The sequence below is a fragment of the Melopsittacus undulatus genome, chromosome 11, assembly GCF_012275295.1.
Source record: "Melopsittacus undulatus isolate bMelUnd1 chromosome 11, bMelUnd1.mat.Z, whole genome shotgun sequence".
NCBI classification, from domain to species: Eukaryota; Metazoa; Chordata; class Aves; order Psittaciformes; family Psittaculidae; genus Melopsittacus; species Melopsittacus undulatus.
Genome location: NC_047537.1, coordinates 9,082,606 through 9,094,668, shown reverse-complemented (window position 1 = coordinate 9,094,668; position 12,063 = coordinate 9,082,606). Strand labels below are relative to the sequence as shown.

The window sequence follows — 12,063 nt, the reverse complement described above, 5'->3', positions numbered from 1 at the left end:
GGACAACAGTCAAGCCCAGTTCTTTATCTGCTACATCCTGCTTTGCAGTTTGCTCCAGGAATGATATCTCTCAACTGAGCTTTGGTTGTACTCTGGTCATGGGAAGCTGCTGTAAGGCAGTCGTATGAGGGTGCCCATCACCCCAGAGCCTGGTCGGGTGACTGTGGGCCTTTGGTACTAGAGCTTCCTCTTTAAGGAAAATAGTGACAGGGCAGGAGGAGATTTGCCAGTCTTCAGGTGAATCATAAAACCACACAGCTATGGTGCTTCTCATGAGCACCAGCCAGCCTTTAGCATCTGTGCAACAGCAAAGCAAATTAAAACCTGGAAAGCAGCACCTTGATAACCCAGAGGATGGTCATCTGTGTGTAATGTGGTGGCTAAGTGGGAGAAGAATTGATGCAAATTTCTGTTATATACAAGAAATATTGCAATGTGGAGTTTCCCCTTTAAGTGCATGCGGTTCTAATACCTGCCTGGAAAGCTGGGGTGTCGAAGGATGGGTTTTCTACCTGGTGTGCTGAGGGTTACACACGTGGAGCCCTTCCATCCATCACGAGCGTGTGTAACTTTGCCTCCCTACAAACAGCGCAGAGAACAGTCCTTCGATGAGTCTGCAGATGTTGGTGACTGGATTTTCCTGGGTTGTGAGTGATTCCCAGCAGAGCTGGGGCTCTGGCTGCACTTGAAGATATGTCACTGCATGAGTCAGGGAGGGTTTGGGGACTGTTATGGACTGTTTGTCCCTCCAAATCCCAAAGAGTGAGTAGTTATAGATGTAAGTGCAGAGTTCTGAGCCCCTTGTTCCATACTGTATATATGGACAATATTCTGTATAATACCTCATGTAGCACAGGGATAGCTTGGGCTAAGTATGACCTTGTAGTCGGCCTAGACCAAAGCTGATGTTGAGCATCATGTCAGCTGTGATAAGGAGATTATAGCAAAGCCTGAACAAAACAATGTTCTTCCTGTTAAGCTGCAGTAAAACAAGGGAAAAGAGAGGTAAGGCAGGTTCATACACAGAGAGACAGATCCTGCACATGCTGAGTGTGCACATGCTCCTTGGAGGCACTTTAGGTCTGGCTTGAGCATTGCTCTGAAGGTAGTTTGTCAGACTTGCAGGCATGATACCCAAAGTGCCATGAACATTACACATGAGGTCTGATCCAGTGGGAAGACCTTCCATCATTAAATGGACTCTGGGTTAAACCTTTGCCCTGCACTGGTTGACTCTGCTCTGCAGAGGTCTATCAGCCAGTGCCACAGGGAAACGGGCTGCTAAGGACCACATTAGTGATCGCACCTGGTTATCCAGCTGTGGTCCAACTCTGCCCCTGAGTCTTACATGGCCCTTACCTGTTAAGGTGGTATTTTGTGAAGGGATGTGAAAAATGAACCAGAAGCTGATACTAAGAGACAAGTGTTGAAGTTCTAGTGCCTATTTTGCTGACCTTGAACAACCCAGGGGAATCCTCGCTTGTCTTTTGCCTGCCAGAGCTGAATTCTGTTGCTGACTTGAATGAGCTCAGTGTTGTCTGCTCTTTCATTGAACATACCTGTGCTTTTCTCTTTTCTCTTTATTTGAGGATTGAGTCTGATATACGGTCTGTGCCTACCTCTGAGCTGCTTGTGTTTTTAAAATGAGAGAAACCGAGTGCATGCCTGAGACTGATTTCTTGAACTCTGGGATTGGTGGAATGCGATGCTAATGCCCCCAAAACTGAGCTGGCCTTTAAATAAATGAATAGATCCAACAAGCCCCCCCAAATGCAGCATGAGCTCTGTAGCCAAATGAGCAAGAAATGTGGGTCATTTCAGTACGACTGGGTATCTCCTGGTAAAGCAATAATACAAAGGAAAGACTATTTTTGCTCATCTTTACCAACAGGAGCTCCTTATGATTGTATTTTCCACTCCACTGCTTGATAGTTTAAAGTGGGATGCTTTCTCTTTAGCTTACTCAGTCAAATAAGTGGCTGCTAACAGAGATTCATAAATAAGCAAATTGGAATTAGTACGGAAAGGGGGGATATTTTTAATCTCCTTAAAATAGGAGGGCAAGAGGGATCTGGCTTTTGCATGTTTTGTTTTGGAAAGAACCCTCTCTAGATTAGCTCATTGGGGCAAGAAACCTCTTTTCCCTGAAGGAAAGATAAAAATGGGGTGTGGGGTATGGAGAATCGTACAAACCCAGCAGTTCTTTGATCCACCTGCAAAGGCACATTTTATATTAATCTAAAGAATCAGCAGGTTCCTAAGGCCCCCTCCTGCTGTTGAACCCTCAATCTGCCCAATTGATTTGCTGCCATTGATCCATCTTCCAAACAGTCTTCCTGGTGCCATTTCTCCTTGATGAGCCTGTCCAGTCACATGTTGTATAAACCTTTAAAACCTTCAGGTTAGAAAACACCCTCATTCCTTCAAGGATGTTTTAATCCTCACTGAATGATGCCTTTCTTTGTTACGGTAGAGGTTATATGTACAGACCCTTGCAACTGTCTTGGCTTAAGTTCAATTCATTGTAGAAAGAGAACTGTCCAAGACTTCAAAACAACCTCGTTCTCTATGAAATGATAACACGGCACCGTTGCCTCCCCCCGAGTCTCTATGGGGAGAAAATCTACCTTGCCCAAAGAAAATAACCATGGACAGCGTGAAAAGGCCTTTTCCTTTTCCATCATTGACCCAGTAGCAGAGGGGAGGGCTCTTGTGGAGAGGGATTTTCTCATACTTGCTGCATGTGGAGTGATCTGCACTGACGAATGTTTCTTTTGGAAGGTTTTCTGGTGGCCGATTTGCTGCTTAGATCGTGAAGCTGGTAATTTTAATTTCTTTTTTGCGGGCTGTGGTTTCCAATCGCGTTAATTTCTGAAGGACACAAACCCTTTACTTTCCGCAGGACAACTTCATCAACCTCAGCTTCCTGCGGCTCTTCAGGGCAGCCAGGCTTATCAAGCTCCTCCGGCAGGGTTACACTATCCGCATCTTGCTCTGGACATTTGTGCAGTCATTTAAGGTGGGTGTTATACGGGTGGGAGGCAGGGCAGAGACGGGGAGACGGTGATGCTTGGCATGTCTGTAGCATCCTTCACTGGGTATCAAAGAGCTTCTCTTTGCAAAGGGAACTGCCTATCTGCACCTCTACAAAACAGTTAGAGGAATGTTTTCCAGATCTAAATAAGAGCCCACATGCCCTGAAGTTGGGTATTGAGCAGCTCTCAGCTCATTTGCAGCCCATTTCTACAGCTTGTGTTTTATCTCTGGCTAAGGGGCATATGCAGTGCAGAGAGGACATCACTTAATCTGAAATGAAAACCCTTCACTGCATTAATTACCCATTCATTTAGCCTGAGTAGGAAGGAGCTGTTACTCTCAGCTTGGTTACTGTCATCATTACATTGTAGCCTTCACTGATTTCTTGCTGAAACTCAGTCTTTTTGTTCTCCTGGGGTTGCAATCTATGCCTGTCTCAGAGCAGGAACTTGTCTGCTAAACTTACAACAAGGTCATTAAAAATTAACGTTCATACAATTTTACATAGAAAGTGTCAGTGCTTGCCAGTAGCTCCAGTGCTTGCTGTGGAACTTCTTATTGTGCTTTTCCTGCTTACTGCTGGTCTGCTTGCAGGGATGTACAGAGAGCCATTGGTAAGCCCAGACTGTTTTGTGATCGATGATACCTGTCTCCAGGGGTTTGTCTTTTGAAGGCTGCCAGAATTCATAGAATAACAGAATCCCAGCCTGGTTTGTGTTGGAAGGGACCTTAAAGCTCCTCCAGCTCCAACCCCTGCCACGGGCAGGGACCCCTTCCACTGGAGCAGCTGCTCCAAGCCCTTGTGTCCAACCTGGCCTTGAACACTGCCAGGGATGGGGCAGCCACAGCTTCTCTGGGCACCCTGTGCCAGCGCCTCAGCACCCTCAGAGTTCTCTTCCAGTTTCTTCACCTGAAGGAAGAATGCCAGAAATCACAAGGAATTAAATTATATCAGCTGATGTTTGTATCTGCTGTCATTAATGTTGTCTTCTCCTTTTCCACAGGCCTTGCCTTATGTGTGTCTCCTCATTGCAATGCTCTTCTTCATCTATGCCATCATTGGCATGCAGGTAAAAAGCTGAGCTTTCATACTGACCAGAATCAGCCTGGTTTTGTCCCTCTGGTTCAGGGTGCAAATGGGTTATTGCCTCCACAGGAAGATCAACAACTGACTTAGGAAGAGGGAAGCACTCCTCTTGTCTGATGTCAGGTACATCAGAAGTGGGGAAAGAAAAGCCACTTTTTCTATGCTTATTGCCAAGTTTTGTGTTGAACGTAGCCCTGGGTGTACAAAGGGAGAGGGTGAGCAGGCAAACCAGCTACAGGAGTCACAGCACAGCAACTGCAAGGCATTGGTGAGCAGCCATGTCTCCCTTGGGCAGAACATGCCCCTTCTGAGAACAGGCACATCAAGAAGCTGAGAGCAGGGAGCAGCTCAGTCTCTGCACCTTCCTAATAAGAAATGAGAAAGTTCTCTTGACCTGGGATGGAGCTGGTGTTGGAAAGGGTCTGTGTGAAGATGAAGCACATTAAGCTTGATTTTGTCCCTATTTAATCTCTACAACACATTTTACCCCCCTCTTCAGCGCAGAAGCATAACTTTCAGATCCTTTAAAAAGGACAAATTATTTCCCTGCCTTTTCTTCCTGCTCCATTAGATCCACCTTCATTGACAGTGTCCATATGAGGATGTGTTTGGCCTGAATCACTTCTGTTTTCTGTGGCAGGTATTTGGGAACATCGCTCTAGATGATGAAACCTCCATTAATAGACACAATAATTTCCGCACCTTCCTCCAAGCCCTGATGCTTCTGTTCAGGTAAGTAGAGGATAAAACACCATATGACTTGCATGTGAACAAAAAGTAAGTCTTTGGTTTTGCATACATCAGTTTGGCTGCTGAGACTTAAGCATCCTCTAAGAAAGGTACGTGGAGTAAAGCATCCTTTCCTCCTTCATCCTCCTTAGCATTAAAGGTTGCCCTGGAACATCTCTGACTAGGACAGATCTGTTTCAGCACACCAGTATCTCCATAAAGTGACAGTCAACACCTTGACAACCCATATAAAGTCAGGCAGAGGCTTAATATAAGATCCAAGTCACTATGACCAACCAAATCATCCTGGTGTTTCTGTATTTGCCTGATATGGGAAATATGAAATTCAAGGGGAAAGCAGTTTTCATTTCCCATCATCTCCGCTGGGTTTACAGCCAGAACGAGGACAGAAAAGTTAGCTGCTTCAAAAGGGAACAATCTAAGCTCTGTTTATTTTCACTGCACTGGACATGTTTAAATCAATCTGATTTTATTCTCCATAAAACCAGTATAGCTCAGCCTGCCTTAGCCTGGTGAGTTTCTTCTGTCCCCCGGTAATAGAGGGAAATGTTCTTCCTCCTTTCATTTCCATATCAGCAGGCTGGTAGTTCAAATTCCTGATGTAGATGCAGTATCTCCACCTGGCCACAGCCTTCTGCTTTATTAAAGTACTTAGTTAAGCACAGCAATACCACAAGGTGGATGTGCTTCAGGTGTGTAACCGTGATGGGGTTGGATAAGCTCACCCTCTGCCATTCCCAACTGCAGGAGTGCCACGGGGGAAGCCTGGCATGAGATCATGCTGTCGTGCCTGAGCAACAGAGCCTGCGACCCGCTCTCTGGCCTCACCAAAAATGAATGTGGCAGTGACTTTGCCTATTTCTACTTTGTGTCATTCATCTTCCTCTGCTCCTTCCTGGTAAGTTGGATCCAGTCTCTCCCATAGTGGGGGTACTGGTGTGGACCCCCCCTCCCAGCCCTTCCCTCTTCATTTCCTTGCTTCCTTCTTCTCCCTAATTATGATTTATACAACATTACAAGAGAGCTTCACTAAAACCCATTTATCATCCCGGTGATAAAATCCCTTTAATCCCCAAAGAGATCATTTAGTTATTAAAGGGGTTTATCTTCCTTCTCACAGGGGAGTCTAATATCTGTCATTAAGCATTAATCTGGTTTGTCTTGATTTCCTTTGAGTAAGCAAACTGGCCAGAGTAGGGTGAGAATGTCCAAGAAAATGTTGGCTCATCAGTGATTGCAGGAGGCAGCATCACACTTACTCAATGCATTGTATTCTGTTTGTCACATACATGCAATTATAATTTTCTTTTGCAATGGTGATAGGAAAGCTTTAGACGTGAAACTAGACAGAGCTGCTATACTTGGTTTGTGCCTGTGGTCATCAATACCAGGCTAGGTCTCAGCTCCAATAGGTGCCAGTGTCTCTCCAATCACTTACAGGCATAAAAAGCTCTCTGCTTCTAGGGCCTTGCTTCACTTTCTGCACCACTGGGACAGAAGGATGGAAAACCAGGGACAGGGACCCAATTAAACTTTAAGGAGAAAGAATATGAAAGTCGGTTCTGAAATGTACCGAAAAGCAATGTATGAAGCCTACATTCAGTTCCATGGCTTTGCTTTAAAATGTGAGCTCTGGTGCTTTGTGCAGCTAATTCCTGCTGTCATCAGAGACCTTTAACCAGGAAAAAGAGGCACACGTGGCAGTTTGATGCTGGGTGTAGACAGAGCAGCTTCAATGCCCCATACCAAGATCCTTTGTCCTACTGCTGTTGCCCCTTTGACATCCCATGCTTTATTTCTTCTGCATATATCAAAAAACATGAGTCCCTTATACAAAGTTAATGCCCCATTTACCGATACCTTTGGCAGTCTGTTTCAAAGCCAGTTGTTTTCCTTGTACAAATCCCTACCCCAACACCAGACATCCTCATTGTTATTTTCACGTGCATTATTGTTCCTAAACCTTTCTCTTCAAAAGACAAACAAACATCTCCTCCTGGCTCACCCTCCCTGGCTTGTATCATCCATCCCATTCCACATGTAGTAGCAGAATTAGAGGCTGGAGCACATCTGTGCAACACAGCTTTGCATGAAGAGCAAACTCAGTGAGGGCAGGCTCCAAAAATAGGCAGGGAAAAGCCAAGCAGCTGGGCTGCACGGGACAGGGCTGTAACTCAATTCTTCAAGAGCATTCAGCACTTCATTGCAGTGAAACATGTGGTTCCCCACAAGTGATTAAAGCATTACAGAGCCGCAGCCTGGCCAGGAGATCACATCTTTCTGGTTACACCACAGAGTGGGAGGGGTTGAGTAATGTATTCAGGTTTTTAATGTTGTTTCTGGCTCTCTGTGAATGTCCAGCTCAACAACATTTTCCTCCTGACATTTACACTGATGAAAAATAGAAACTGAAAATTGAAAATATATGGGAATTTTAGAAACAGCTGTGTGCAAACAACGGAAAACTGTACTGACCCATGGCTGGAGCTAGGAGCAATGGAAAAGGATGTCTTGCTGTCTCTTGATGCTCTGTGGGTACTGTTGTGTGTGGGGTACCTCCAGAGCATGAGTGAGCCTGCCCATGTGGTTGTAGTGCTTGCAGCTGTTGAGCAGCTTATCGCTATTACCCTGCATATGGCAGGGGATTGGAACTGGGTGATCTTTAAGGTCTGTTCCAACCCAAACCAGTCTTTGATTCAGTGATTGAGAGCTGGTTCGGACATCCCTGTCCAGTACTGTATAGTGCACTGCAACAAGATCCTAGGACTTGTCTAGGCTGTGTTGCACAGAGTCCCTGAGAGAATCCTGGAGCCAGGGAGGCACAAAGCCTTGGTCCCCAAACCCAGCAGTGATGTTTAGTGCTGCAGGGCAGAAACCTTGTTTGCAGCTGAGGCATTAGCAGGGCTGGGGAGTGCTTGGCTCTGTGCTCTACAACTTGGCCTGAAAAAGGTGGTGGTATAAGACACCTCAGGACCCTAGTGTAGCCATAGATAGATAGGGAACTGGGTTCAGCTCCCCACTTTCTTGCAGGGTGTGTCCTAGAAATAGATGGACTAAAGATCTGGGGAGTCCCTGATTAGTGTTTAGGGGTGATTCGTTATGAACTGTGCTTGCTGGTACTTGGTGGGTTGTGTGTCCCAGCAAGCACCAAGACCCCTTCTCCATCCAGATCCCACAGGAACTGTTGAAAACTGCACAAACCCCAAAATCCTCTGCCTGGTTTCCTTTTAATGGCTGACAGACCAGCCAGGGATATTTGCATTCAGTTTAATTCTGCTTATCCTTGAGTGAGCACTCTCAGATGGCTTCACCACAGTTCTCCTTGCTCAGTGTGATGGAGGGGAACAGTGCTCATAGCAGGAGCTCAGCCTCCCTTCAATAGACACAACAAAGGTAGAAAGGTGCCACTGAGGTCTTTATCCAACACAGGAGCATCCATACCCCTTGCCCTCCTGCTTTTCCATTCTGCTGGCTGCAGCTTGATCTTTTCCCTTTGAAATCCTTGTGACTCTTCCATTGGCTTTAATAAGAGGAGAATCTTTAGATGCCAGAAGCATTTGCCAGGCTCTGTGTTAGTGGCCATTAGGGGCAGGAACCTTTTGTGTGTCCTGCCCCTTGTCTTTCTGAGTATCTTTGAAAGTTTGAGTTGTTCTGGGTTTGAAATTGGATATCCAAGCTGAAGAAGAGCTTTTCTCCTAGCTGTTCTTGCTTTGATATGTCTTGATATGAGAGCGCTGGAAGAGTCCACCCAGTTCAGCCAGTCGGTGCCGCAGCTGCTGCAGCCCATGAGTTAGTCTGTGCTGGAGCAGAGCGAAGATGGGGCAAGGGAGAGGTGCTGAGCCAGTGGACTTTGGGATGGGTCATGCTGTAGGGCATTTCCAGTGATGGGGTTGAGGCCAAAAGCCATGGCAAACCTGCTGCTTGCTGCAGGGGTAGTGGTTGCTGCAGAAGAGAAGGCAGCAGGCGGCCCAGGTACCCAGTGCTAAGTCTATACAGTTTATTCTCCAGTGTGCAGCTGCTTGTTGTAGAAACCACACTAAGGATATCATTCTAATCATGCTAAGGGAATCATTCCAGCTCCTCTTCCAGCTTTTCTTCTCTTTTCCCATTCCCCTTTCTTCCCCCTTATATTCCCTTCCTCCTCCTTCACTTTTCCATCTTTTTTTTTCCTTTTTCTCTCCTCTTCTTTCTTTCTTCTTCTTTCTTTACTTTCCCCTTTTCTTGTCTCTCTAACAGTATTATCGCTTACTCTCTGCAGATGTTAAACCTGTTTGTGGCTGTGATCATGGACAACTTTGAATACCTGACAAGAGATTCCTCCATCCTTGGGCCCCATCATTTGGATGAGTTTGTTCGTGTCTGGGCTGAATATGACCCAGCTGCCTGGTATGTACACTGTTATATATGGAGAAAGGCATCTCCGTTGTGTATAAATACCATACCTATGCACACGAACAGCCTGTTTTAATGTGAGTACAGCTCCAGAAGGAAGATGGCTCCAAAGCTTGGGGTAACATTGGTGGCAAATGATCCAACTTCAGTTCATTGCAGACTGGAAACAAATAAATCTGGTGTCATTACAAGGACATTTCCTTTATATAGACATGAACCAACAAATGAAGAAAGCAAAATGCACCCTCCACCCCCGAGCCAAAAATTAATAGGGTAGATTCAAATGATTTTGGCTAACTGGCCAAGTAGAAAAGCTGTTTCGCATTTCCAAAAGGAGCTTTGATTGCCTTTGGTTTCTGCATCTCAGTTTGGAGATAAAAATATGCTGAAACTCTTGCCCTTGGCAGCACTCTAGGTAATTAGAGAGAGCAGGCCTTGTTATACCTCATCTGTGCAGCATGTCTCCCCTAGTTGAGAACCACCTTAATAGTAGTTCTCACAAATCCTGTGAAGAGACCTAAGGCCACACAAAAAACTTCAGACAATTCAAGTTTTCAAGGTGCTGCCCATCTCTTAAGAGGATCTGATGTACCCCCTTGCTTTGCATCCGAGTCAAGTGCTGCAGGCTCAGCCTTCATCATTTGTGTTCACCCACCCGTGAGGCAGCAGGGAGTGATACAAGTTTCTCCACATGAGGGTGTTTTGCTCAAAACATGTGATTTTCAAACAGACATTTCTTATCAAACACGGTGCTTGGATCTTGGAATCCTCCTTGTAATGCCAGCAAATTATACAAGGGAATTTTGTTCTTCTAAATAACATTTTCAGCTTTTGGACTTGCAGTTGGAACATAAGATGTGAAATAAGAAGAAAAGGCAGGAAGCCTGACTTTGGAAGCATTTCAGTTCTCAGTGAGCCTCTGATAAAATGTTCCTGATAGATTAGTGTGCTAAAGGAAGAAATGGTTTTCTCACAGCAGTTGGTGAGCTGTTTGGGTTTATGGTTTTATTTCTTTGTTTTCCTTATTCAAAGACATTGCCAGAGAATGCAGCTTGTCTGGGATTAAATATCTCAGTGTATGGGAGACCTAGAAGCCACTGCATTTAAAGGGATTTATTGAACTAAGGGAATGGTTCTGGTCAGTGGTCACTTTGAGAGCAAGACTTACTTTGCTTTTCTCCATTGCTCAGAGAAAGCTACTGCACAACAGTCCTGGTTGTTGGATGCATTTCTAGATGGTCAGTCACAGTAGTTTCCTTGCAGTTCTGCAGCTTGGGAATCTGCCTGTTGGGAGACTTAACCCTACTAATTCTATATCCATTTTCCTCCCCAAAACTTCCTCTGCTATGAATCTACTTGTATTTGTAATGAAGCTGTCTCCAGCTTCTCCAATCTTTCTACTCTTTTTCGTTTCCCTTCAGTAGAGACAGATGCAGTAAGTGTTTGTATAATCAGCATCTCAAACTCCCTGCTAGGATGCAATTAAACCACTTTAAAATCTCAGTTAAATTGATTTAGGCTAAATTTAAGTGTAAACCTATTCCAAAACAACTGCATTTCTCTGCAGTTTGTGTGATTTTTAACTAGCTCAAAGCCAGCTGTACCATGAGCCTGCATATATACTGCAAACATGCTAGCAACTTGTAATCTCTGAGCAGATTTTCATTACCACATGCTCTGTAACGCAGACAAGTCTTTTGTGGGTAGTTGGCAGGCAGTAAATAGCGTTTTTTTCCCCCATTTTCAAATCCAGTCTTATCTTTTGCCACTAGAAAATCCCAATGAGACTGAAAACTTGGGAATGCCCATTCTCTCCTTATGAATAGTCTTGGCTCTGGTGAGCATCCGTGGGAGGAATAGCACACCTGCAAGGGGAAAAATTAGTATCAGTGCGACTTTTTAATGTTTTATGTGTTCAGGAACTTTCCACCCATAAGAGTCAGAAGCATTAAGCTTACAGAAAGATTTGCTCTCCTTATTAACTCTGAGCACAGAGGTTGTGTTTCGTGAGTCACACAGAGGCCAAACCTTTTCACTTCTAGAGTATTTAATACAGAGTATGTCATATACTAAGATCCTAATCCCATTTTTCTCTAAGCTTGCTCCCATTTTGCTTGGTGTGAAGCTATTGATGTTGACAGATGGACCGGGGCAGAAGTGAGAATCAAAGGACAGCCAATGCATGATGCTCGAGGCTTGATCCTAAAACATGCACATGTTGTGGATTTTCCGTGTGTGAATAGTTCCACTGAACTCACTTGTGTTTTCATAAGTGGGACTAATACATCCTCAATTTAAATGTAATCTGAAATCTATTCACAGTTTGAGGCCACAAGAGATCTTTTGATCATTTGGGATGAACTTCTGTGAAGCTGTGGCCATGGTGTTTCAGAACATCTCTCTGTGGACTGATCTTATTAGCTCATCTTTCATGGTACAGCTCCCAGGAGCACATCCTATCTTGAAGACACAGGGTTTTAAAAGAAGAGGGTTTTTTATTCAGCCATTTGTTTACTGATTGATCGAACTCATTGAAAGCAAATGTTGATCCATTTTTTCTTTTCCATGTCAGCCCATCTCCTTTTAGCATTTCAAGGCCAAGTTGGATGGGGCTTGGAGCAAGCTGCTCCAGTGGAAGCTGTCCCTGCCCATGGCAGGGGTTGGAACTGGAGGAGCTTTAAGGTCCCTTCCAACACAAACCACTCTATGATTTCAGCTGCCAGTATAGACATTTTTCCTTAGCTATCTGAGATAAAGAGATGATGATGAAAATAAACAGAACTCAAATGGATTTAAAC

At 44.8% G+C, this 12,063-nt stretch overlaps 1 protein-coding gene across 1 annotated transcript in view; it reads left to right on the top strand.

Moving 5' to 3' along the window:
* The window catches only part of CACNA1B (calcium voltage-gated channel subunit alpha1 B), a 288,836-nt gene that overhangs the window by 248,394 nt on the left and 28,379 nt on the right, over positions 1–12,063 (top strand). Inside the window, 5 exon segments of the mRNA XM_034067574.1 lie at positions 2,903–3,019; positions 4,041–4,106; positions 4,764–4,855; positions 5,621–5,771; positions 9,132–9,259. Of these exon segments, the coding sequence (XP_033923465.1) occupies positions 2,903–3,019; positions 4,041–4,106; positions 4,764–4,855; positions 5,621–5,771; positions 9,132–9,259 (554 nt within the window).